Source organism: Electrona antarctica (assembly GCF_951216825.1).
Source record: "Electrona antarctica genome assembly, chromosome: 13".
Taxonomy (NCBI): domain Eukaryota; kingdom Metazoa; phylum Chordata; class Actinopteri; order Myctophiformes; family Myctophidae; genus Electrona; species Electrona antarctica.
Window position 1 is genome coordinate 18,022,418 of NC_136794.1, and position 27,394 is coordinate 18,049,811.

The window sequence follows — 27,394 nt, forward strand, 5'->3', positions numbered from 1 at the left end:
GCTGTCATGTTTTAGGCAAATTATTGTATTACAATTTACTTAAGTACATTATTGTCAGAATGCTGGGCCAGTTGTCATCAGGATGCATGGTGACAAGCTGGATAGGCATGTATGGATGAATGGAATGATGTTGGAAAAGTAGGTGCCTCAATGTTTGAATTTGTGAAAAGATAAACATCCCTAGACAAAAAGCAATTTGGTGATGAACATCTTGGAATGTTTGCATAGCCTTCACTTTGCTTGAGTTTAGTTCCATTTCAATTTTGCATAGAGAATATGTGAGGTCCCTGTTAATGTACGGTAGTCCCTTGCCACACACAGTGTGCTGGTTAGAGGTATCTGCTCAAGAAGTTAATTTAGAATGATGATTGATCCATCGCATACTAAATGACTCCCAGGGTCCACTTTGTGATCAGCGTGAGTACAGAGACAGAATAAAGAAACACCACCAGCACTTTGCCATCAGTGTTCTTGTTACTATATAATCACTGTTTTCAGCTCATTACTGCAAGCAGTGTATGTGCAATAGCCGTGACCTTACAATAATCCTACATACGATGTAGCGAAAATAGTGAGCAATTACAAATGTTCTATTAAATTTACAGAAAAGTATGCCCCACTGGTTCCACAATTACTTTCAATTTGAAACGAAGACTTCAAACGTTTCCTTTTTTTCTGATTCGGGTCTGGTACTTAAAATATACAACACGGGTTTGCAGCTTTGCCTCTCACTGTCAACTGCACAGTAAAATCCTCAGTTTTCTTTTTATTTACAGGGAGGGAGTGGGGGGGGGGTTCACAGGCTGGGTCATATTAGAGATGTTTTCTCCTCCTGTCAGTGGATAAGTTGTAAATTTCAGCTCCCGGGAAATTTAAGATATAATGACATGCAGAGTACAGACAGTCAGACACCAAAGTAATGTCACCTTGAGTGAGAATTCCTCTTGACTGGACTGGCAGGTGCTATCAGAGGATAAACTCCACTTTAACCTTGTGTTCACTCATCACTACAAAAACACAAGATGGGGACAGTAGTGGCACACCCATCCATCACATCTCAAGTGTTATTGGCCACCGTCAGCCAATATCTCCAGACACAGTTGCAGATAACCGCAATTCATTCTTTTCCAGAGCGACGCATTTTTGAGGGGTTGGCTAAGATTTTTAACAGTCTTATTAAATGCATACAGGCAGCTAAATATAACTTCATTCACATTCAACCCATTCAGAGCCGTGATTGATTCCCCATCATCACCAAAGTTATTTTCATGGCCAGCACTGGAACATCAAACACCCTGACCTCCATTATTTCCCCTTTGAAATTGCATTCACTTTATTCTCTTCTCAGGCTCTCCAATACCTTGAATCATTTCTCCTGGGAGATAGTTTTTTTTTCTAACCTGCTGCTTCTGCACCAGTCCAGAGTGTATCCACCAATTCTCTCATGCTCTGTATGTGGGACACTTGAGCTAAGAGTGAGACAAGGCATCTGGCACAACCTTCCTGAGACTGTGTATCAGTGTGCTAGTTTCTGATCAGTGATGTACAGACAGAGGCCCAGAAATAAAGTGGCACACATGTTATATTTATGTTTATAAGACATGGGCCTTTTTTGAGAGAAAAATAAACCCCAGTGCAGTGCAAATAAAGAATATGGCATGCACACACATATCACCTCCAACAGGAATGCATTTAAAAAGGTGTTTGACTTTGTGTTCTTTTATTCCGCTTTTTGTGTGACGCCATTGACAATGATTGGGTACATTATTATTTATTCACCAGAATAAACAGCCTTCTAAATATTTGTTTTGTACACTAGAATCTAGACATATTTTGTTGCTTAGCTGTGCCCAAGAATGTCCATAGTTTGATTGATTGATTGATTGATTGATTGATTGATTGATTGATTGATTGATTGATTGATTGATTGATTGACTGACTGACTGACTGATTCGATTGTTGAGTAGGCTATTAACGATATAGCATAACTAGCTGCCTTGGATATAAATTAATTCATAATCAGAGGTTTATACATATGGTTATGGAGGGGTTGCACCAGCTTCCCAACCGGAGCAAGCTACTTCACAAGTATACAATTAACGTTTCATAGTTGCAAATAAAGACATACAAGCTTAATAGAAATCTTACATAGAATTGTTGACATCATTACACATGACATTTAAATTAGTGTAAATGTTTAAGTTTGCATGAGTACTTCTGAAAATATTTGGCTGTGCTACTTTGTAAATTACATTATAGTGTGGCTGCTTGTGTTATTTACAGCACAAATCAGGACTTATTATAGTTAATAACCAAGACTATAATCTGCTGTGTGATGAAGAGATAAAGTGAGTCGCTGCACCACTGGCAATAGATTTAATACTGACTTTGTGGTTTAGAGGCACATCCAAATGAGGTTTAGCCCAGCATCACTGTATCCAGTCACCTTCTCGTTCATTTTAACCATACTGTAGCATCAATTTGTATTGCTGACATAACACAATTATACTCTTTGGGAGGGGGCTGACCAGATTCAACTTAATTACCAGAGAATATAGTAATACTATTTGAATTCAACTCATGCATCTCTTTTTTGGTTGAAGTTTTATGAAGTGATCCGATGGTAATGCAAAGGGTTCATAATTGCATCCATGGTGGCTTTTTAAAGGCATCTTGTCAGAGAGATGTCTCCCATGGATTTGTCAGGCTAACGGCTGATGTCAGAAACGTACAACTTTAGGGTAGCTAAGATATTTTCAAGCCAGAGTTTGAGTTTTTGAGAATACAATGGCAGCATCAGGGTTGTCTGTCTTCAACATATAGCAGAGCAAGTCAATAGTCCTAAAGAATATATTTCAAAATCCAATGACAGTTTCAATTATCCAATCCCTTCTGTTTGGCGATGTTTAAAAGGGATATTACCCCTGCTTGTATCCTGATGAAGGTCCCCAATCTCCCCATGTCACGGAAACGGTTAATAAAGTAGAGAAAGAGAGTGTGGGAGTAGCCTATGCATTTTTGTGTGAATGACCCCAGACATTTTACATTTAAATGCAAATCAATGGCTGATCTAGCAAAAATAACCATAATGGTAACACTTCGGGACTGTCCTGTCCTGTCCTGTCCTGTCCTGTCCTGTCCTGTCCTGTCCTGTCCTGTCCTGTCCTGTCCTGTCCTGTCCTGTCCTGTCCTGTCCTGTCCTGTCCTGTCCATGGAGGGTCGTTGGGTCACCACAGACATCTATTGACCAGCTCTCTCCATCCCTCTCTGTTCTCGGCAGCTCCCATTGCCTCACTGAGTTTCAAGCAAGTCCATGTAATAACAAATCTTATAACCGTCCGTTTCTTCTGCACCAATCAGTTTCAAATGATGGTTATTGGAAAACGCCCTTGAAGGAAGTAGTTGAGGAAGCAGTTGACGATAGACTATGCCGATTCCCGGTGGGAACGTATATCCCTCCGGTTATGCAATATGCAGTTCAATATAAAACAATGTTTACTCGACAACTAAACCTGTGAGCATGTATAGTCTAATAGTCTAGTGCACTTTGACAGCATATCCTGGATTATTTGAAAGAATTTTAGCAAAGTACTTTATGCACAAGTTACTTTAGTTACAAATCTGTATTGACCTACGTATAAAAACGCTGCTAAACCATATAGATGCACTTTATACCTTTGTACATTGTTCCTGTATGTATGTTTTTATGCTTTGTTGTCTCCACCAGGCCGAAGGCATGGGGAGAGAGTATGTTTTGCACTCCGTCCGTGTGTGTGTCCGTCCTTCCGTCCGTCCTTCCGTCCGTCCGTTATCAGCTAATCTCCGGCACCGTTGGCCCGATCCATGCCATTTCTGTAGATAACTCGTACACATTTTATCCATAAATCACACAATTCGGTATACACTATCTCCATAGTCATGTGATCAACACGGATCTGCACAATTTCCCATGATTGGCTAAGATTGGCTTCCAAAGCTCACATGATTGGTCCGTTTCGAACAAAATGCCACAAATCACAAACACAGTGTCCAATTTCCATGAAATTATACACGTACATTTCCACTAGGCCGAGGACGACATGCCACAAATTTTCCCCAAATCAGCCTCACGGTGGCGCTATAACAGGCCAATTCCTGTTTTTACCTATAACTGCATCGATCTGTATACAACTTATGTATGCGCACTCCCTAGAGGCCATGGACATTTTCCCTGCATCCCTCCACATCACCGGTTATAGCGCCACCATGAGGCCGATTTCTGCAAAACACATTGTTTATATTAGTCGCACAGATTTCATCCAAATCTCACGGTACACATGATCTCTGTCATGTGATCAAGACGAGCCTGTTAGATTTCTCAGATTCTACACTGATTAGCTAAGATTGCCTTCCAAAGTTTTCAGGAGTAGCCTGTTTTGTACAAAATGCTGCACAAAATGTCCTGCTCATCCAGAATTCTATCCTCAAAGATCCTATGAGTGATCTGGCTCTGCATTTCCTCAACAAAATGAAGAAAATTGTTGCAAGAAACAAACAAACAAAAAAACATGTTTATATTACGCCTAAACATTTTGCCAAACATCACACACACTCCTATCCTCCTGGTGGAGACCTGTGCCCAGAAGGGCACTTTTTCTAGTTTACTAATGTAATCTATTCCACTGTCTGCCTTTTTTCTTTTTATGTTTTGTGTGGGGACTGCAGATGTAAATTAGCATCTTTGCTAAATCTGGTGTATTTACGTTGCATACTTGCATTCATATGTAATGCCCATTAATATGCAATGTCCCGTCTAAATAAACAAATGAAGTAAAGTAATAGCATTGTGCCCATTGATGCTGTATGCTGATCAGCGGTTTGCAAGATTAGCTCCAGAAAAACACACAGACACACAGAGCCTCTTATACTGTAGTGTAGATGGCCTGCCTCAGTACAAACAAACTGTAGCTCGGTTTGCGGGTTCTATCTTAAAATAAAGTGCATAGTTAAACTTTCATATCACTAGGCTATTAGCCTATTGGACTTTAGCCTATACAAAATCATTACAGTTAGGGCAACCCAATATACCCATGACAGAGATGAGCACGGGGGGTGAATTACAATGGAATTGTGAACTTGCTTAGACATAGACACACACACACGCACACGCACACGCAGGCACAGGCACAGGCACAGGCACACACAAAGATGGACAGAGATACCATAGATGTTATATTATTTAGACAGATAATTTATGTAACCTAGGCTATATATTGTTTTTATATGGCAGGTTTGATGTGTACATTTTATACTAATGACTTTGTAGCACAGGGTCGGTAGTGCTGTCGCCTCAGAGCTAGAAGGTCCTGGGTTCGATTGCCGCTGGCGACGCTTTGGGTGCTGGGGGCGTGTTCCCTCCTCCGCGTCATCAGTGCCCATACCCGAGGCGGGGTTGACGAAAGGGCCTTTCTGTGTGGAGTTTGCATGTTCTCCCCGTGTCCCCTAGGGTATAGGTACCCTCAAAAAAAACATGCAGTAATCCTGGTCTCTAAACTACCTCCCCCTGTCCAGCCGGTGCGTCTGATGGAGGGGAAAGGAACTGGTCGGAATAACGTGTTCCTTCCACGCGCTACGTCCGGCCGGGGAAATTCCCCCCCGTCAGGTGAAAAGAAGCAGCTTGGACTCCTCATGCATAGAAGGAAGCATGAGGTCAGTCCACTGCCCCCTCAGGTTGGCAGAGGAAGTGTAGCGCCCAGGATTACATAGATAATTGACACTGGGTGAAAAAAATGGGTTGCAAAAAAAGAAAAAAACGACTTTGTAGCACATTCTGTACAAACAGTACAAAATGTGCTACAAAGTATTTTTTCTTATTCTTAGAACTCGGTTCTTCAACCCAACCACTTAGCTTGTTGCTGGTTGATAAAGGCTCATGGTGACCTTGCTCTGAGATAAGAGCATCTGCTAAATGACTAAATTGGAAATTGTAATTAAGGTAGCCTGAGTCTTGGTCATACTAGGATACGCACTGCTTGGTCCTGACATGGAATTGTCTATTGTCTGAGACAATTTTGTGGAAGTAGGCAACATACAAGTGAGTCAAAGGGATACAGGAAAAGTCTGTACACCTCAATGTGAAATTACCTTTAAAAAAAAGGAAAGAATGAAAGCATGCTTTGGAAAATGACCTGAAATAATGTAACATATTTCTATACATTATAGAAATTTGTCAAAAATAATAGGCAAAATCTTAAGCCTTAAATGTCAAAGTTCAAGCATGTCACCATTCAAAATCAAATCATGTATACTTAACCTTATTTCAGACAATTTTACAAAGCATACAGAGTAGACAATTTAACATGTAGGTGCCCACTGCCCAGACTTCTCAGGTGCTCACTCCTCCGGTTACCAGTCAAGGATAAGTATCCTTGGCTTTAGCAGAAATGTGCCATGAAAATCTCTAAAGTTTTATTTTGATTATGCAAGCATGTTGCTGGACAGATAACAAATAATATAAAATGTAAACATAGGCCATCATGCCGAAGCTAATTAGAAAAGCTTTATTAATATGATTGATGGCAAATTAAAACAAATCATAGCCGTTATTGAAGGATAGTACTGTAACCTTAGACCTTTGTTGTCAATACATTAACATTTACAGACCGGATTTGGAGATGTTGAATGATGATGAATGATTTTGAAATGGATATATAATGAAGTCTTGGTTCTTTGTGGGTTTGCTTTGACAGCTTGGAACATTGTGGAGATGTGGAGTTTACTGTGGGATATGAAGCCTTTGAATGAACTACCGTATTTAAATTTAAACATTATCAAATGATTAAAAAGGTAGACCTATTCAAATCTTGAACTGCCCTCTAAACATACTATGGAAAGCTAATACCATACATATAATATAGATATGGATATGCCGTATGCAGATACGTCTCATGAAGGTCAGGTCCTGCTGTGAAACAGACCTATTTCTCTATATTGGACTTTCTATGATCAATTTTAGACGTGATGTGATTTTCACCCTAAAGATTGTAGTGAATTGCTTGAGGTGATACTACACCCGGGAATGAGCTCAAATGCTGAATGATAAGCAGTTCAATCTCACCACTAATCATGCTTGTGCATAGGAGGCTGAATCATATAAGAGACATACAGTACAGTGCCAAGATATTGTACTTATGCTCAAACAAGCATAACACTACTGTTTATCATTTCAACCTCTGTGAAATTACAAAGGGTGTATGATAGTGTATACAGCAACATTATAATGTGTTCACGACTGAAAATCAATTTATCATGAAGCAACTGGTGCATTCACGTCTTCTTGCTGCCTGTGATAGCCATGTGGTTCATTAAAATGCAAGGCATAATTTTCTAATTAAAGAATACCATGATACTGTGTTCAATCTATAGCCCACGAAATGCATGAAACCACGTCCCACACACTGCAAATGCATTCTAGGTACCGTATTATGAACTGTTCTCTCATCCAGGGAGTCCTGGATGATCATATGAAACAGTGTGACAATGCGAGTGACAATGCGAACACTATTGTCAATAGCAGTCCTTTCCTGAGATTTCAAGACTTGAATGATAATTAGAGTTTCCCTTTGTTGCCCTTATCGGGTACCTGCAGAAATAGCCAATTTATGCAGACTGAACCCTGGCCAGGCAAAGTTGATGCTCCCTGGAGGAGGAAAAGCAGCCATGTTTCAGACAATGGAAATGAACTCAGGGACAACTCAAGGTTGATTTAGATCCAGGGCAACGTGATTAAATGAAGAGCCGAGCTGCACTGATCTCGCCTTGTGTTGATACAGCTCCTTCTAAAGAATACACGCTATGCTTTTGCATGCCTATATCACCAGGGAGACAAGTGTCACTCAGATCTGGTCAAGTGAGAATAAAAATGCAAATGTCATATTGTTGAACTGCTGAGTGGACTAATATGTCAATCCATCTTCAATATAAGGTATGAGATTCATGAGGAAGGCAGGTGTATATGTGGAGGTGGAACACCATACCAACAGTGATATTTGAGCTCTGCAATAAGCAGACCATGTTCAGATGGACAGACGATTAGGCTATCTTGTCCTTTTGGTGAAGTAAGTTATCCTGAAACACTCCATGCTTGTAATTATCTTGCGATTTAATCCACTTAATTATACAATTATGACAGCCAATAAAGAAAGAGCTAGGGACTAGGGAGCATTGTTTCACACTTTTAGAAAGCACTGTGGGTAAAATCCTGTTATAATGAAACTACTGGATAGTATTTTTGTCATGCTCAGCAAAATTGACCACTAAAGTTGTCACTAAAATGTCCAGTTGCCAAGCACCTGCTGATCCCACTATTATTATGTCCTCTCTGTTTTATTGATCTATTCATAATCACTGCTCCATATCCACGTATAAGAACATCCACAAGCACGTTTTCATCTGTAGCTCTGCTCTAGGCGCGCACATCAGTAACTGAATCACGTAGCACTAGAACAGCCCTTCTTCATGCGATCTTGCCAGACCTATTGGAGAAACAGAAATCCCCCAAGGCAAGATCTGTCACTGTTTCACTCATTGGCTGGAAGACGATCAGAAACTATGTTAAATGCACCAAGCGACGTACTGGGGTCCGTTCAAGCGTCGTGAGGATTTCAGTCAGATTGTCACTGCGAATATAGAGCAGGCTTCAACAGTTGACATGGAAAACTGAGCGATTAATTTTGATTATCTGAAATCTTGCAACATCGCACCCTTTTGGATTTTTCAACGTGCACTCGAGCAGCACAGATGAGCATAGTCCGGATGAAGGATGCGATGGGAGTACACTGCTGGGTCCAACTGGACTGGATTACGGGATTATTGGACTAATTATAGGACAATTATCGGGCAAAAGTCGCAGCCGCGCTACAGATGCTCGTGAATGACGGGAATACGAAAGGTTGTATTGGAGGAGCATCTTTATTTTCGTCTTTAGCCTACTTTGTGTCGAGGGCTGCCCGTGTATGAGTAAAAAAAAAAACCTATATGCAACAGTGTGCCGCACAGAAACAAAGTCAATGCATTGTGAATCGTAATATTGGGCAATGCTGCATTTTGAACGGGCATGTCAGTATTCGCTGTAGCCTAGGTGTAGATGTCGCAGGAGGGCAATGCGCTTTTGTAGGCTACAGTCTAACCTTCACCGCTCAGATTCAAATGCTTTTAACCTTGATGCAAGAGGGACTTCATCAGCGCGATGATTTATTTAGCCGTCCTTAAGGAAAACGGAACATGCCTGGCACACCATGTTGAATTTGATCTTTCATTCATGCATTAGTGTCGTTGGGCGGTCATCTTTGTTTACAGAAAGAGTTCATCCTAGCTGAACGGTATGTGAAAGAAGATAAAAGACCACCGATCAAAGGAGAGAAGGGGTGATACATCGATTGAATACACAATTCGTCTTGGTTGAGTGTCAATTCAAACCGCACGCCTGGCTTGGGTTGAGTCCTTTAGGTTTGCAGTAGCTAATCAACAGGTTGAAAGTCAACGCGGATATTTTTCCTCTCCTCTTTCTACCGCATATTTGACGGGATGCGTCTTTCTGCCCCCTTTTTCTTTCTCTTGTGGGTCAAAGCCCTAACATTGAAAAATCTTAATTATTCTGTTCCGGAGGAGCAGGGGCCAGGCACTGTCATCGGGAATATAGCAAAAGATGCCGGATATGGTGCTATCGAGAGAGGGAAAAAATCGAACTTTCGAGTTTTGGAAAATTCTGCTCCACATCTGGTGGATGTTGACCAGGAGAGTGGACTGATCTTCACCAAACAAAGGATTGACAGGGAGACATTATGCAGGCGCAACCCAAAGTGTCAGCTTTCCATGGAAGTGTTTGCCAACGACAAGGAAATATGTATGATCAAGATTGATATACTGGACATAAATGACAACTCGCCCAGTTTCCCATCAGATCATATTAACATTGATATTTCAGAAAATGCAGCTGCAGGTACGCGCTTCCCTCTGACAATTGCGCACGACTCGGATTCGGGAGAAAACGGAATAAAAACTTACCAGGTCACCAGAGATGACTACAATACATTTTCTTTGGATCTAAAAGTGAGGGGTGACGGAACTATATATCCAGAGCTGGTTGTTCAGAGACCATTGGACAGGGAGGACCAGAGTCATCACACCCTCTTATTAACAGCAATTGATGGAGGTGAATATCCAAGATCAGGTTCCATGCAAATCAATGTTAGAGTGACTGATTCAAATGATAATAGCCCAGTATTTGACAAATCTTCATATGTGATAGAGATTCCTGAAAATTCACCACCTGGTAAAGTACTCATAGACTTGAATGCAACCGATCAAGATGAAGGGAGTAATGGACAGGTGGTCTATTCTTTTTCTGGATATGCATCAGAGAGAATGCAAGATTTATTTACCATTGACGCCAGCACTGGTGTCATCAAGATTCAGGGAGAAATTGACTATGAGGAGAATCCAATCATTGAGTTTGACGTGCAGGCGAAGGACCTTGGGCCCAACCCAATACCAGGCCACTGTAAAATAACCGTCAAAGTTCTTGACAAAAATGATAATTGGCCAATAATAAGTTTTGTGTCTGTCCGCCAGGGTGCCATCAGTGAGGCAGCACCTCCAGAATCTGTCATTGCATTGGTGCGAGTCACAGATAAAGACTCCGGGAGAAATGGACAGCTCCAGTGCAGAGTGTTGGGAAATGTGCCATTTAGACTGCAGGAAAACAATGATAATTTCTACACGTTGCTTACAGACAGACCTTTAGACAGGGAGCTGAAAGACGAATACAATGTTACAATCGTTGCCAGAGACAATGGAATCCCCTCACTGAACTTCACCAAGTCATTTTCTGTTAAGATATTGGATGAGAATGATAATGCACCACGATTTACAAAGTCAGTATACGTACTTCAGGTGCCTGAGAACAACATCCCAGGAGAATATTTAGGTTCTGTCCTAGCCCACGATCCAGATATAGGCCGCAATGGAACTGTGTCTTACTATATTCTGCCATCGCACATCGGAGATGTTTCAGTGTATACCTATGTGTCTGTGAATCCTACTAATGGAGCCATATATGCCTCGAGGTCTTTCAATTATGAACAGACTAAATTCTTTGAGTTCAAAGTTCAAGCTAAAGATGCAGGGTCTCCACATATGGAAAGCACCTCTACAGTCAGGGTCAGTGTCCTCGATGTCAATGACAATCTTCCAGTTATAATTTTACCGCTCCTGCAGAATGACACTGCGGAAATACCGGTGCCTAGAAACGTGGGCATAGGTTACATCGTGGCCACCGTCAAAGCGGTGGACCATGACCATGGTGAAAGTGGCCACCTGACCTACGAGATCGCTGAGGGAAATGAGGATCACCTGTTCGAGATGGACCCCGTGGCGGGGGAGGTCAGGACGGCCCAGGCTCTTTGGGAGGAGGTGGCTTCGGTAGTTGAGCTGGTCGTGAAGGTCACCGACCACGGCAAACCACCGTTGTCTGCCGTGGCGAAGCTGATCATTAAGGCGAATTCGGATGCAGTGGCGGGTGGGGGCTCCCGGGCTGGTGGGGAGCAGCAGTCCTGGGATGTGTCCCTGCCGCTCATAGTTACCCTTTGCATCATCTCCGTCATGCTCTTAGCAGTCATGACTGCGATCGCTGTCAAGTCCAAGCATCAAGATAAGGAGACTGGGAATTATAACTGCCGCATGGCTGAGTACTCCAATCCTCCAGCGGGGAAAGGCAAAAAGAAGAGGATCAACAAGAGTGACATCATGCTCGTGCAGAGTGAGATGGAAGAGCGGGACTCAGCGAGCCGAATGAACGTGGTCAGCAGCCCCTCGCTGATCACCTCGCCCATCTGCTTTGACTACCAGAGTCCCCTGCCCCTGACCTTACCCAGGTCAGAGGTCATGTACCTTAAAACCACGCCAAACAGCCTTACGGTCCCGCGGGCAGCCAGCCACACCAGCCACACCAGCTTTGCTGGGCTCAGCACAGACACTCCAGTGAATAGGATGTCAGTGATACAGGTAAGGAGCACGCTGTATGCGCTATCTGGCCTTTATTCTCTCTTATCAGCTCGCTCTGCTTTCCTGTACAAATCTCTGAAAAGAAAAGGCAATCGAATAGAAAGGGGGGGAAATAGAGAAAATACTTCAATCAGACACCTCTTTTTCCTGTTATGACACTGTCACCCTATCAAATACATTTAGGAGATATAGCATCATATATGCCATCGAAGTGTCACATATTCTGCTGAAGAGGCAGTGTCACAGGCTATTCATCTGCATTCATGGCGCTTTGAGTCAAACTGAGGTGGGGGGGTAGGAGGGATTTGAAAATGGTCCATTAGGAGTGTCCTCCCTCAAGACAGTACAGGTGGTCTACATAATCAGAAAGTATTTTCAGTTAGACATGCAAACAGTGTGAGTCTTGGACAAGACTGCTGTGCCCCTGCCAGGTCCACCACTATCGAGTGAAACCAAAACCTTGCCACAAACGTGGGATTGGACAGGTGTTTGAGCAGCTTGTCCGATCACATTACCTAACCGGCGTGAGCCAGACAGCTAGATGCACACAGCATAACCTTACAATCGTGTTTCTTGCCCTCCGCAAACATGGGCCAGTTCCACCAATCTGGATCCAAATTTGGCAGGGTAAGGCCAATAATAGGGTTTCCAGCCCTTCCTTGTAGCGATGGCTGGGTTATTTATACAAGTGAGGTCTTGTAGCAGGAGATTTTATTTTATTTTATAAATTATGTGGATATCTAGGCCAGTCTCAGAGACAGACTCATTTAGAGATGATAACACAGATGACAAGGCCTGGCACTGTCACCAGTTGCTAGGGCATGTGGGTGTGAGAAAACACAAACACATTACTCTCAAGATAGAGGGGGGAAATGCATGCAGATGACAGTGGATAATGCATTACTGCTTTGCCTTGCCAAAGACACGCATATGGTCATGAGGAATATTTGTGCTTATCAATGCTGCTGCTGTTGGCAGCTGTTGTTTGACGGAAACATTGTATTAATACGTTTCACGGATTTCCACGTGATTCAGATCGGAAGGATACTTCCGTCAAGCTCACAAAATTCTCAGAGTTGGCAAACAAGCAACATATGTCTCCTCTCATTTTCAGACGGATAATTTTCCTTCGGAGCCCAATTATGTTGGAAACAGGCAGCCATTTGTTCAAAGGTAAGGGCTCTAACCAATGGCTTCCCTGGCCACTGAATTTACATCCATCTCTATATCAGACAATCTGACCATGACTTGTCAAATAGAAGCGCTTACAGAGATGCTCCGGTGGGTTATGTATACTCTCTGTCCCTCTCTCTCTCCCTCTCTCTCTCTCTCTCTCTGCTGCAGCTCAACATTTAAGGATGCAGAACGTGCAAGCCTCCGAGACAGTGGCCATGGTGATAGTGACCAGGCTGATAGTGACCAGGATACTAATAAAGGCTCACACTGCGACACGTCTGCTAGGGAGGCCCTCAAGATGAAAGCAACAGCGGTTAATGGCCAGGCTCTTGAACAGGGTGAGTGGACGCACCCTCTCTGTCTGACAACTTGAAGATGCCTAACTGATTCTTGTATCAGATCCTTGTTCATACTGTTCATATTTAGCCTGGTGCCCCGTGTGCATGTGTACTTGTTACTGCCCCCGTCTTGGTAATGCTATACCCAGGCAGATGTTTCACTATTATCGACATAATAATGCTCTTCGTGGAATGAAATCTTAGCTCTCCAAGGCAGCTGCAGCAGGTACCATTGCAGTAATCATGAGTGTGTTGCCAAGATGTTGCGACGGAACCGGAGTGGAAAGCAGACAAATAGTCTTAGGATAAAAGTCAGTTGGCTGAAAAAGAACACAATCAACTGTCTGAGTTTTTGTACGTGCGTTGGCTGTCTCTTTTGATCACGTCATTATTTGTACGTGAACTCTGCGTATCCATGTCTTGAAAATGACATAACGGAGACAAGAAAGTGCATGTGACAGACACTTTCAGTGCAAAAAAGAAAGCATGAAACATGACACTTGTTTCCACCTTTCACTTGAATACATTTGATCAACTAACAGAGACTTTTCTGCTGTTTGTGTCTTCCGGAAGGAATTTAGCATTACTGTGGAAAGCAAAAATAGAAATGTTTCATGCCCCCCCCCCCCCCCACACACACAAAAAAAAACAAAAATAACAGAAAAATAACAAAAGAAAAAAAGATTTAAATGATCCACCCTGCCTGTGGTGTAATCGTTTATGACTGTGAATCTCTTACAGACATTCACGGCCCTTTCAAACATGACACTGTGACAGTAGGGATTTATATATTTAGCAATTTCACGTGGATAACCTTTTGTATTGAAAATGTGTATGGGAAAAATACACTACGCATTATGGTTGGCGTGTATTCCATGGAAAAGATAATGGTGGACTTGTGTGAACTGGTGCTGTCTCTCATTTCCCTGTGTGAGAGACAGACGCCCTTGGTATAGAATACTGTAGGTCTGGCCACCAGGTCCCTATGCAGTACTTCCCACACCATATGCATGGCTATGAACTGTTTGTTCGTGGCAAGCTCAGGAGACTAAGGTTAAGAACACTCTAGTGCCAAAAAGAAATATGAGTGTGAGTGTGTGCGTGCGTGCGTGCGTGCGTGCGTGCGTGCGGCCAATCACGGCAAGCCAAACCTGCTCTGTGGGAGGTGTAAATTCAATCACAATGTTGCACATTTCTGAATCAGATTTTTTAACCCAGGTTCAAAGGCCAATCAAATGGAGATATATTATAAGAGATGTTTCATATGCGCAGAGCAGGATTTACACACGGTGTCGATGCTTGCTTGACTGGAATGTCAGTTAATTTATATGCCTGCATTTATAAGATAAGAGAAATGCAAAGAAGTGGGGCATTGCATTTAATATTAATGGGTTGTGCTACTGCTTTTCCCCCGACATTCTCTCTTTGCATGTGGGAAATGTTGTTAAAAAGCAAAACCAATGGTCAGTCTGAATTCATTCCCTTGGGTTTGGCAAGTCAAAGATGAAATGCTATCACTGCCTGTTGATTGAAGCGAGGAAGTTCCATATTTTATATATATATATATATATATATATATATATATATATATATAGAAACCCTATCTCATTTAATCTTTTAATGTTTTTTCATACATACATACTTTATACTTTGTGCCATGACAGAGACGAGCAAAAGTAGTGAAAGCAGGTGATCTACATGCTCACAATGTGTTGCATCATTGTGAGCTTGTAGATAAGATATTTTTGTACATTTTGAAAATATCATAAATTTAATATCCAAAATAGAGACACCAGGTTGAAAGTGGTTAGGTCCGTGGGTTTTATAAATATTTATCCAATGAAAACTAGTAACGAGAGCTTGTAACTAAATCATAACATTGGAATCCATTGGAATACAGGTAGTTTTTTTCCAGACAGCGACCATATTAGGAAATGCTGTTAAAAAGCAAAACCAATGGTCAGATTGAATTTGTTCTCTTGGGTTTGGCAAGTCAAACATGGAATGGTATCACTGGCTGTCGACTGCAGGCAGGAAGATCTGCATTATGCAGTGTCGTTGACATTGTAGATAACATCACCTATACACAGAACTCACCCACACACATGTGCAGCTGCCCCCACACAGGAACACACCTGTGTGTGGGAAATGTAGTGGGTACGGAATGTGCACAACTCACCCAAGGTGAAGTGAAACTATTCAAACAACAAGAATAGTTATTGAAACATTACTTTTTTTTGCCGGCAAAGCACCATTATCTAAAATGAAGTACCGCCTAATGAATCACCATCGCTCCAAACACCTCAATACAACAGCCCATGGGTTAACTACTATAGCATTTTATGCTTTAACCTTTATCAACCTCCTCAGTTTCCCTACTGCTTTGATAAAGGTAATTAATGCACCTGCAATGATTACTACCAGCTTATGAATATGTATTTGCAACAAAAAAGAAAAGAAAAAGAGGAGGAAAAAAGAAAGTAGAGACACAATTGGTATGTTGCTAGATTTTCATTCTTTCTATTTATAATGCCCTGGTGTGCAGTAAAACTATTAAGCGTTGAATAACCTCTAATTCTATACCTATTAGAAATGATTTAGTATTGTAGGGGGGACGGAGCGGATAGGAAATTTAAAGGAGACAACAAGATGGAAGCACATTTCTATTGCTAAGCTTTTTTAACTCTGGTCAAGGATGATTACAGTCAGAATCAGAATTCAGTCTATTGGCAGGTATATTTGTACTTGCAAGAAATGTGTCTGGGTGAGTCTAGTGCATTACACTGATGTATTGAACCATGCTGAAACATTTACAAACTATGGACGAATATTTTCTCAAAATATAAAGGTATAATGATGTGCATATGGAAACTAATACAATATGCTAGAAACAATACAATCGGCAGTATACAATTACACTAATAGACCATCTCCAAATTGTTACTTTTTCATAGAAACTACTCAACATAGCCTAAACTTTGAATAATATCCAGCAATGTCACATTGCTAACCATTTTCTTGTCACATTTGTCACTTTTGTCTTTTTTTTAAACCCAAAGCGGTATATCTCATTTTAACGAGCCTTCATGATCATCCACTTATCAACTGTATCTTATGCTGCGTGCACAGTAGCGGTGACAAAGCAACAGGCTACAAGTCATTTTCAATGGAAGCTAGTGACAAGAAACTACAAACTGATGCCTGACACTTAGCACTGCATGATGGGCGTGACATGCGACAAAATAGTTGGCTTCAACTTTTTTCAGCGTTCCAATAATGCAGTCAATCTCGTTCCCCACAATTCCTGCCCGTGCCGTGAATGGAAGAAACATGTATTCTCGCTGTTAACCAGTTGAACCAGTTAGTGTTTAACCCTACCATTTTGATTTATGCAGTGTGGCTTGAGCATCACTTCAACAATGAATCGGCAACAGAGTAGCCCAGTGGTGCTCAAAGTGGGATCCAGTGGTCCTTGAGGAGGTTCCAGCAAAATTAGTTAATATAGCATCAAAATCTGTTTTACCATGCACCTTTTCTCTATTTTATGCTTCAGGGTTGTGAGCTTGTAGATCGGCTATGGGAATTGTTTTAATAACTTTGAACATTTTATACACAAATCTTCTCTTGGCTCCCTGGCACAAATATTTTCAAATGAGGGTCTGTGGACAAATATCAATTAGGGGGTCCTTGACATGAAAATGTTTGAGGTCCTTTATGAATCTCAAACATTTCCATGTCAAGGACCCCCTAATGTTTGAGAACCACTGGCGTGACCAAGTGTGGTCAGCCATGGCCCCGCTTGGTCATTTGTAGCTTTTGTCGCCACAACTGTGAACGCAGCAATAGGTGCAAATGTGGTTTCTCTAAATATTGATATATTGTTAAGATGTGTGAACACATAGGTCTGATGTTTTGAGCCTTTATGTGTGGATATGTCTACAAAAGTGGACTGTGAATCCCACACTTAAACCATGCAGAATTAGATGCCATTCAAGTGAAAGGAAAAATAAAATGATGCAGTCATTTTTAGGCATTAAGGGTTATTTACCCATATAGTATCATTATATTACCTCTATTATTTATGGTTGCATATATTGCCTGACTAGGCAACAGCAGTGACAAAAATACACTAGCGTGTTTATCTGGAACCTTCTAAGCACATGCATCTCTTTGTGTCACTGTCATCTTGATTGTTCTCTATAGTGCGATAGGTACTGTACCTCTGGAATAGATTCAATACTTCTCTGTACTGTAGTGCGATAGGTACTGTACCTCTGGAATAGATTCAATTCTTCTCTGTACTGTTTTGCTTAGTGTTATGGCCTTGTGCATGTACAGGGATGAATAAATAAATACTGTTCTACCTCTGATAATAGAAGTAAGACAGAAAGAACTAATGCACAGGCCACAAAACTGCAATCTGTGCTGGAGATGCTTCCGATTGAAATGTGTGGAATCTGTGTTGCAGTTCTTCCATACTTCGTTTTGCTCTCCCTTTTGATGTAAAATGCATTTTGAACTCAAATGCATATTTTCTCTTGATCTTATGATCCCAGCAGAGAATAGAATTCTGGTGGTTTGCACTGTGCATACTGTAACAATATCTATTTGCATATTATATGGTGGTGCAAAAATGCAATGCTATACATTTTGAAATACACTTCTGTAATTTAAAAAATAAAATAACTAAGCAAATTAAGGATTAGAATATAATTTCTCCGTCATATCAAAAGAGTAAGACATTGTCTTATGTTTTAGGAAGACATTTTGGTATATATTGTATCTGATGGAACTATGAGTTGTTTGACTAAACTACAGAGTTGTTTTTAAGTTTCATTTGTAGGGAGATTTGTTGCATCATACAGTATGTTGGGACACATCAATAACATAATTGCCTAATCGCAATTATTCTGGATATTTCTGGATAATAATTTTTGCATCATCTTCATTCTAAAAGGCAAACATAAATGTATTGTTTAAATATATTCCATTGATTAATGCCAAAAACACAATTAGCAATCGTTAATAGCAATTATTTGCATGACAATTAATCGTCAAGTATTATTTCATGATCGTGACAGCCCTAGACATTTCCCTGCTGATCAGGATATCAAATCTTTGGTACGATGAACAGCCAAGCACTGTCAAAGAGATAACGTGCTCCTCTGTCCAGCAATTATCGGCCACTTAGCAAAATAATTTATTTGTTTTCATATCCTGGATCTCGAAAGTACAGTTTTTACTCAATTTGTATGTATGGTAAATTAATTTAATAATGTTATTGCATGTGTGGAAAACTCATGCAGTTCTTGTAATTAGTATTGTATGCAAATTATGGTTTGTGAAAATATTAGCTTATTATTTCATATTCTGTGTGTGTGGGCCTGTGGGGTGCTGCGTGTGATATTCTTGTAAATCAGAATGACTTCGCTACATGGCTATTTGTGAACTCACTCACAGCTGGTGCAACATGCTCAGAGGTCTTATTTAATCATCAGAATGTAATTATTTTGCATTAGAAGTCTGTATTTTTATGTTGAAAGATAAATTACTTTATATTATGGGATCTCTTAGTTATGGGACCTAACGTTCTTGAAATTTGGCCTAATTTCTTTCTCCAACTTGACTAAATATGAAATGTATTTTGTGTCAAGCTGTTTTCCCCTTTCCCCGTTATGTACACTAACAACTTTATAACTGTTTTTGTAGGGCAGGACATATCAGTCCACTGCACTGATGAATGTCGTGCACTGGGACATTCTGACAGATGCTGGATGCCAAAATTACGGGTAGGAAGCCAAGCAGACAGTGGTGATAATCGCACCAACCTTTTCATCCCTGTGGGAATGGAGGCCATGGTAGAGACAGAGATTTATGGCACCATCAGCCGCGGCAGCAGAAAAACCCTCAGCACGTTTGGCAAGGAGCAGCGGGACAGTACAATCTTAGTGGCCAACGTCAAACCCTACTTAAAATCCCAGCGTGCTCTGAGCCCACCACCGCAGGAGAGTCCATCTGCGTCCAGTAGTCCCACCAAGAAGAGCGTGCCCCTAGACTTGCCCGACCAAGGCTCCAAGGAAGAGAGGGACGTGGGCTCAGACAGCAGTGCATACGGACCTCCAGATGGCCAGTGCTCTCCACCGCACACAGAACTGGAGGAGCCCACCTACATGACCTCCGAGCTCAGGCCCAAGTCCCTGTCCAGCAGCCTCATTCACAGCTCTGTCATCAGCCAGGAGTGTGGGGGGGTGGAGTGCATGCGTGACCCGCGGGACACAGGGAACTGACAGGTCAGCTGATCCTGCTTGCTCACACCTGACAGGGGGTGTGATAATGATATCACAGATTAATGGCCAAGAGGTGATTTCCTTTGACCCACTGAGGGTTCAGACACGCATTGTATAACCAAAAACCACCTGCTTTGTATGTTTTTGTTTTGTTTTTTGTTTGTGACCTGTTGTGTTAAGGTGAAATTAAGTGTGTCCTTGACTGCTATGAGGGTATGGGGAGAAAATCATTGCTTACCTGACTTTCAAATGTTCCATGGTGTACCTGTACCTGTCAATTAGATGTCTGTATTTTACACATTTCAAGCTCCGATTTTGTGAGGCTGTTGAACGAATTGCTACTGTAGCTATTGAGTCCTGTCTGCTTTTGTACAGTGATGCTTTTTGTCCCCCGCGTAGTGTATGAGAAACATCTCTTTGAATATTGCAGGCAATTGAAATACATATCAGTGACGTCCAATACAAAAGTGAAGTGTCTTATGAACTGTCTTATGGTGGTGCAACAGGGGATGTCCCTTTTCATAAAAACCATTTGAGGTTCCTTAAAACTGTTTTTTAAGAATGTATTTGTAATTTTATCGTTGTCCTCTGCCGTTTCTGTGCAAATAAGCTGAGCTTACAAGTGAATGTGGGCTACTGTAAGTGTTGTTGTGTGTTTTATTAAATTTGTATACACATGGCTTCTTGTGTGCATGGAATGGTATTATTTTGACAAATGGCATATGTTCATATGTATCATGTTTTATTTTATATGGAATTGTACTTCTGTTTCCATGGTATCATTTAAAGCATGACAACAAGATTTATGTTGTTTAATGTACTGTCAGCAACGCAAACCCAGCAAGCGTGGTACATAGATACAGTATAGCCTACGTGGAAAGTATATAGAACTGTAACAACTAATCAGGACAAGTTAATACCACACAAAAGGCATCTTTTACTACTAATTGTATAAATGGTATGCAAATGTAGTGGGCAGATGATGTAGTACTGTACCTGAAGAGGTGTTCAACTCAGCCCTGCAGCACACTTCATTAAACATCAAATCAAAACAGACAGTGCTACAAAATCACAGGATTAAAGGAAGAGTGATCCGCACTGATTTTGGAATGTAAAGGCAATGATGCAATACAAACGCAATATTTGCCGATGACACACACACAAAACCATATGCAATGAGCAGCTACCAGCAGTTGCAATCACAGAAGTGTTTTTGTTGTTTTTCAATAGGAAAAAGCACATTGACGAAAGGTCACAAACAGAGTAGCAGGCTGCACCAACGGTTTCAATCCATCCACTGGTTAATCTCTTTCCAAACAGAACCTGTTATTCGCCTGTGACTGTCACTTATGCACTCCAGCAGCATGGAACCTAATTGTCCCTCTGACAAGCACGTCACGACTCAGAGCGGCTGGATCACGTCCAAGATCATGTTCTTGTCATAATCTGTGTGCAGTGAATTTTATGTATAATCTCATGCATGTTTAGTGTGATAGATCACCAAACAAAAGTAACATGCAAATATAGAAATGGCTTGAATTTCTTTTAAGCATATCAATCTCACACATGCACACACAAACAAATATAATAGGTGTTCCACTTCACTTAACATTCCTCCACCTTAAGAAGCAGTGACTCTTTGTACCCCCTCTCACAGTGAGTGGATCGAGAGTGCCTTGTTTTGTGTGTGTTCTGGGTTACAGAATCCTGTCATCTTCTGGGAACTGACTATAAGTACGGCTCAGTTTCTCCTCAGGGAAAAACATTAATTTGGAATTTGATTTGCATTTGTTTTGGTGCTGGTATTGACACAATTCCAGACCTAGATGTCTCATATCAGCAGGCAGCTCTGATGAGCTCATCTGCATAAGTTGAAATACTCTTTGAGAGGGAAATTGCGTGGGTCACAGCAACTCATCCTATTCAAATACAGACAGTAACATCACATTATTTTCTTCACATCAGTCCCACAGCTTCAGTTTGCTGCAAATGGAAACAGGTGAGCAGAATGTCAAGTGGAATCGGAGCTGAAAACCATTTGGTGTAACATTTACCCCTTGGATTATTAACATACCTCTTAAGGGTGGGCAAAAACAGGTTAAATTCCCACTTCAGTCCTAATTATGCAAAATGTTTTCTTTGAAGTCACCTCTTTCTTAATTAACACAGCGCTACAGTACTTCTGCTTGACAAAAAAGTACTATGTTGTTGTGTGGAGCTGAATGCAGATTAGGGACTAGCATGCACTGGTGAATGAATATGACTTGTCTTTCAGAATGATTACAGTCACAATGAATGGGAATTACAGACAATGAAACTGATCTGTGTAATACCCCTATTCTTCTACATTTTACATACACAAATGATCCATTCAGATGAAAATGGAATGAGCAGTGTACCATTCAGTTGTGAAAAATTGACATGCTCACCCTGAGTACTTAAGCTTTTAATTCAATAATTCAATAACACAGGCGATTAACAGCTTGTCTTCCACCTCCACCAAATGCTATGGGAGATGGTTCCACTTGGCTGGGAACTGTTGATGGGGAACAACTGTGAGTCTGTGAACACAACACAAACATTATGAGTGTGTTGTGTTAATTTCAATTTAGAGACACCATTGAACATAGCCTCCATGCCTCTGGGGCAATATAAATAAATACACATTTTTTTGAGTTTTTCTTTAATTTCTAAGTAAATGTAAAAAAAACGAGTGCATGAACAAGATAAAATGTCATTCTACAGTTGCATGCTAATAAATTGTGAACAACCACACAGAAAATAGTATGCAGTATTTCCACTGTAGATGAAACCATAGAAACGAATCGAGGTGTCAAATGGATCAGAAATAGCATGTGTAGTGACTAGTGACACTTGGTCATGGTGTGGCACCACATCACACCACGTACGTGACAAACTTGTTTCACACGGTCTTGCAGGCATGTCCAAAAAAAGATGGTGTCAAAGGGTTATTTATGGTAGGATTTTTTAATATAATGCATTTGGTCAAATATTTGTTCTGTGATTAATGAATCTTCTGTGTAGGCCTATGCATAATATTTTGAACGATTTTGTTGCATTGTTTTTGTTTAAAATGTTCTAAAAAATTGTCTCCTTACATCAATATTGAAATAGCCACACATTTAACCATTTCTACCTATTTTAACCAATCAAGACCTACCTGTTAGACTTCACCCACAGAAGTGCATCACAACAGTGAAATTCAGCACAGGAATACCCTTTAGTCTCACAAACAAAACTATAAAATGCATATTTGTAATGTCTAATTTAGCTTGGCGCTTGCTTCTTGTTTGCTCATCTGGAGGGGTAGGACTGCAAGAGAGGCAGACTGCACTGACAGCATAGAGAAGATTTAGGCAAATTAGTGGTTGAAGTTACTGATTACTGATGTTGAATTATACTAACATAGGCACTATTTCAAAGTTCTCTAAAGTGTTCCTTCTTCTTAAATTACAGCTTACCATTATTCAGTAATGATTTCCTTAATTTGGATTCAAAGTAGTATACTCGGCATGACTATAAATTGCACATTTACAATTTATTCTGAATGAATCAAGTGTGGGCACTGGGCAGACTTGACAAGGGAGTGGCAAAATACTGGCAGGGTAGTCTGGGAGGCTTGGCAAAATTCTGTTCTTAAAATATTGCCGTTCTGTTCATATCCATGGAGTATGACACCCTTGACTGCATTTAGTTTTCATTCAGACCCGTGGGAATTAACACTCCTTTTTACTGACCCTGCATGTCTCTGCAAAAATTGCAGGCAGCACACAAACTGTTTAATCTCTAAGGCTTGTTTGAAATGTGTTACTTATGGCATTCTCCCCTGGGAGGTGTTCAAATACACTCCAAGCTGTCAATCATGGCTAAGAATTTAACTTAAGAAAATACATAGTATTAAAGAAGATTCGTCAGGACAACACACAGATGTATTATGTGTTACTAGGTCATGACATACTTCCCTTGCTTTGAATTAGGAAAGAAATAGTTTTATACAAGCCTTTCTTTTTTCCCTTTTTTCGGTGGATAAAGTAGGCCAATATCTGCATATAGAAAAAGGGCTAATGATCTCTGCCATATGCTCAAAAATCCTCAATGGCTTTCAAGCTTTTTAGAGGTTTGTCTGCCATCATGGATAAAAAAGAACATTTAAGGTGAGGCAGAGAAAGAAAGAGAGAGCGGTGGAGAGAGAGAGAGAGAGAGAGAGGGAGAGAGAGAGAGAGAGAGAGAGAGAGAGAGAGAGAGAGAGTATATAAACAAGGCCAGCCTCTTGGAATCAATAGACAGTTTATTCAATCAATACGGTTTGGTGTAGTGCAAAGCCTGTCTTCTCACAAGAACTGCACACCATAGAACAGACTGGCCCGATACAGTATGTCTCAGGATACCCTTATGGGTACATTTTTACACTCTTCATTCTAGGCCACACTGAGACAAAATTGGAAATACTTTGATGCAGAAGAATGCATTTGAGGTTATGATTTTACTTTTGGTTATGTTTTACATTCTCAAAAAAAAGGGGAAAAAAAGAAAACTAAAAACAGGATTCATCTTTTAACATTTTCATGTTCATGTCGTGCTCTGAATAACTATCTACCCAGTTTGGATACAATTGTTTGGCAAAAGCCACATGCGCCTACCTGTAGGCTGTAGCAAAAATGGCACTGGAGCCATTTTGGCTTTTATTCTCAGCCTGTTTGTTATAACACGTATGTTGCATCGTGTGCACAGTTTCTTTCTTCTTCTTTTTAACAGCGTGCCGCCAAAGGGGCCAACCATCTTAGAGAGTTCGTCTCTGTCTGTCTGTATGTGTCTATCTCTGTCCGTACAAAGCAGCAGACTCATCACAGAGAACCACACAGCTCAGCTCACCCTGCTACACCAATTATTATTGGTGCTTAGTTCACAAACTGCACACCTAGGAACTTGCTATCCATAGTTACAGATTGTACAGCTTCAGTTTTACCTTTACATCAAAGTTCATGGTCTGTCTTATAGTTTGATTTCAAATGATATACTGTTTACGATAGGTGTTTTATTATACATCGAACATGATTCATATACTACACATGGCTGTGCTACAGTATCTCATTTCACTAGCATGGTGCATTTATAGAGGTGTAATGAGTGTATATGTCTGGTTACAATAAATCACTTGCGAGAGCAGCGTTCAACACGTTACAGTACAATGTGCTGACACCAGCGCTTTAGTGGTACTGTAACAGTGCTGTGTCTTAGTGCACAATCAAATCCTGAGTGTTAATAAGGGTCTACTGCAGGGGTGGGCAACTGGCGGCCCGGGGGCCACATGCGGCCCCCACCTTCACTTAATGTGGCCCTCAGGTTAATGTCAGAAAACTGATTGATTGATTGATTTCAGCTGTTACAATTCTACGACATGCAAACATGACCCGCTTTAATTACTTCAGTCTAAATTAGTAGCTCAATGCTTCAACACAAGTATACTTAAAGGCATTTGAAATTACATAAAAATGTTAATTTCCAGGATTCTAATTCAAAAATAGCAAAAAATTATTCAAGATTTCAATTCGAAAATAGCCGACCTACAAGCTCAAAACGCGTCGCGCTGCGACACGTTTTGAGCTTGTAGATCGGCTATTTTTGCTACGACAGTAATATATGGCCCTATAGGGAGTGAGTGTGGAAATATAGTGGCCCTCTCCATCGTCAAAGTTGCCCACCCCTGGTCTACTGTGTAGGATAAGAAATGATATGATTTGGCTGAAGAGGTGCATCACAATGCCTTGGTAGTTGGTAGTTGGTAGCTGGGTGGACTGGCATTACCTCCTGGGAAATCAGCCCTGCGCTGTTCCTGAATGGGTCTGAATATTGCTATGCAGGAGTAGGACTCACATATCTTGCTCCTCCTTCGTGTCCTTTTTCTGAAAACCAAACTGAATGAATGAATGAGGCCCACTCTACCCATCTATGATGTATGTCCCAATACCAGTGATAAGTCATCTTAGGGTTTGCTGCTCAAAAGCTTTGAGTGATTAAAGAGACAGAGGAGATAGCACAGGAAGACAGAGATAAACTGAGAAATAGAGAGAAAGGCTGTGGTTTTCTTCATATATCCAGAAGTCGAGTAAATGCAGAAGACGTCACACAATTGTTCAGACGATCTTTAGTAAGAAGATGTATTTATCTTAATCAGATATCCACACATTAGGTCCATAAACACTGTTGTTTTACACACAGAGTAGCCCTACTACTGTATTGGGAGATGAATAACGCAACGCTGCACTGGCTTCTGGGTTATCCGCCTCATGAGGTTCCTTTCTAATATTATTCATGGGCAGTGAGCTCAGAAAGGATATTTAGTCAAGGCACTATAACAGGTCAAATGGGGGAAGACAGGGTTCACTTGAAAAGCTCCAGTGACCTGTCTGTAAACCAGAATTTTATGATGGTCTTACATTTATACCAAGCAGAGGGTAATATGTCCTAAGCTTTTTTTCGTGGGTGTGTCGGCATTTGAAGTGGAGGGCCACCCATCAAAAGATAATTTAACAATATATTTAGCAAACGTTTTAGGAAATGGCCTTCTGTTGTTTTAGGCATTCAAGTGTAGAAACACTTCAACCGCATCAAATTTGTGCTGAAGCTGGACTGGAAGGCTTGGAACTCTTATCTGGTTGACGGAGGAGAACGGAAGACAGACCTGTTCCTCCAATCAGTTTCTTCTTTATTGCAACTTGTGCTGAATGAAAAGCCCAATGAATCGACATGCATCTTATCAGAAGCTAAAACTAAAAGGAAAGTTGTTTTGAAGCCAACAGCTATTAGAAAAATAGGCCATATCTTGAATAAATTCTGAATACATTAACACATTCAACTTCAAGAGTTACTCACAGTCAAATGTCAAGGTCCTTCATTTTCTGTAGCTAAAATAATAAATATGTCCTTACTTAATACCTACTGTTCTTTGTCTAACTTCCAAATCTCATAATTAGTCCTCTGAACTGATCTTCCCATTGACCCTCCACATCAGGTTTATTATTAGGCACATTATATTGTTATTATTAGGCATATTATTGAGCGGTGTCTAACTGCTCCATTACGCAGCTATGTATGTGTATGTATGTCTGTCTGTCTCTGTGCACAGTATGTATGTCTGTATGTCTGAGCACGGACAGCTGCAACACCTCACCAATCCCACTGGATGGCACTGTTGAGCAGCGTCAACACACCACACACACACACACACACACACACACACACACACACACACACACACACACACACACACACACACACACACACACACACACACACACACACACACACACACACACACACACAGAGGCCAGGGAGGAGAGCTAGTATGTATAGTTGCACCACTCAGTTCACACAGGTGTGATTTTATTGTTATTATATTGGCATATTATATTATTATTATTATTAACAGCTGCATTGCCCTAACCCCAGGCATTCTAACCCAGAAACTACCACAGCTTATTGTCTTTCTCTTTTAACAGGAACCATAGCTTAGTTTAACATGTTTCCAAT

The 27,394-nt window shown here is 40.9% G+C and overlaps 1 protein-coding gene across 2 annotated transcripts; it reads left to right on the forward strand.

Annotated features, from left to right (window-relative positions):
• The first annotated feature begins 8,870 nt into the window (after positions 1–8,870).
• Positions 8,871–20,492, forward strand: LOC306935394 (protocadherin-17-like). 2 transcript variants are annotated; one of them, XM_079518424.1, is made up of 4 exons: positions 8,871–12,042; positions 13,157–13,215; positions 13,387–13,556; positions 19,266–20,492. In XM_079518424.1, exons 1-4 carry the CDS (start codon positions 9,565–9,567, stop codon positions 19,841–19,843), a joined length of 3,285 nt encoding a protein of 1,094 aa, XP_079374550.1. In that variant the 5' UTR covers positions 8,871–9,564; the 3' UTR covers positions 19,844–20,492. The 2 variants fall into 2 exon arrangements, with proteins under 2 accessions (XP_079374550.1, XP_079374551.1); XM_079518425.1 differs by having other exon boundaries at positions 19,271–19,438.
• Positions 20,493–27,394: the final 6,902 nt, after the last annotated feature.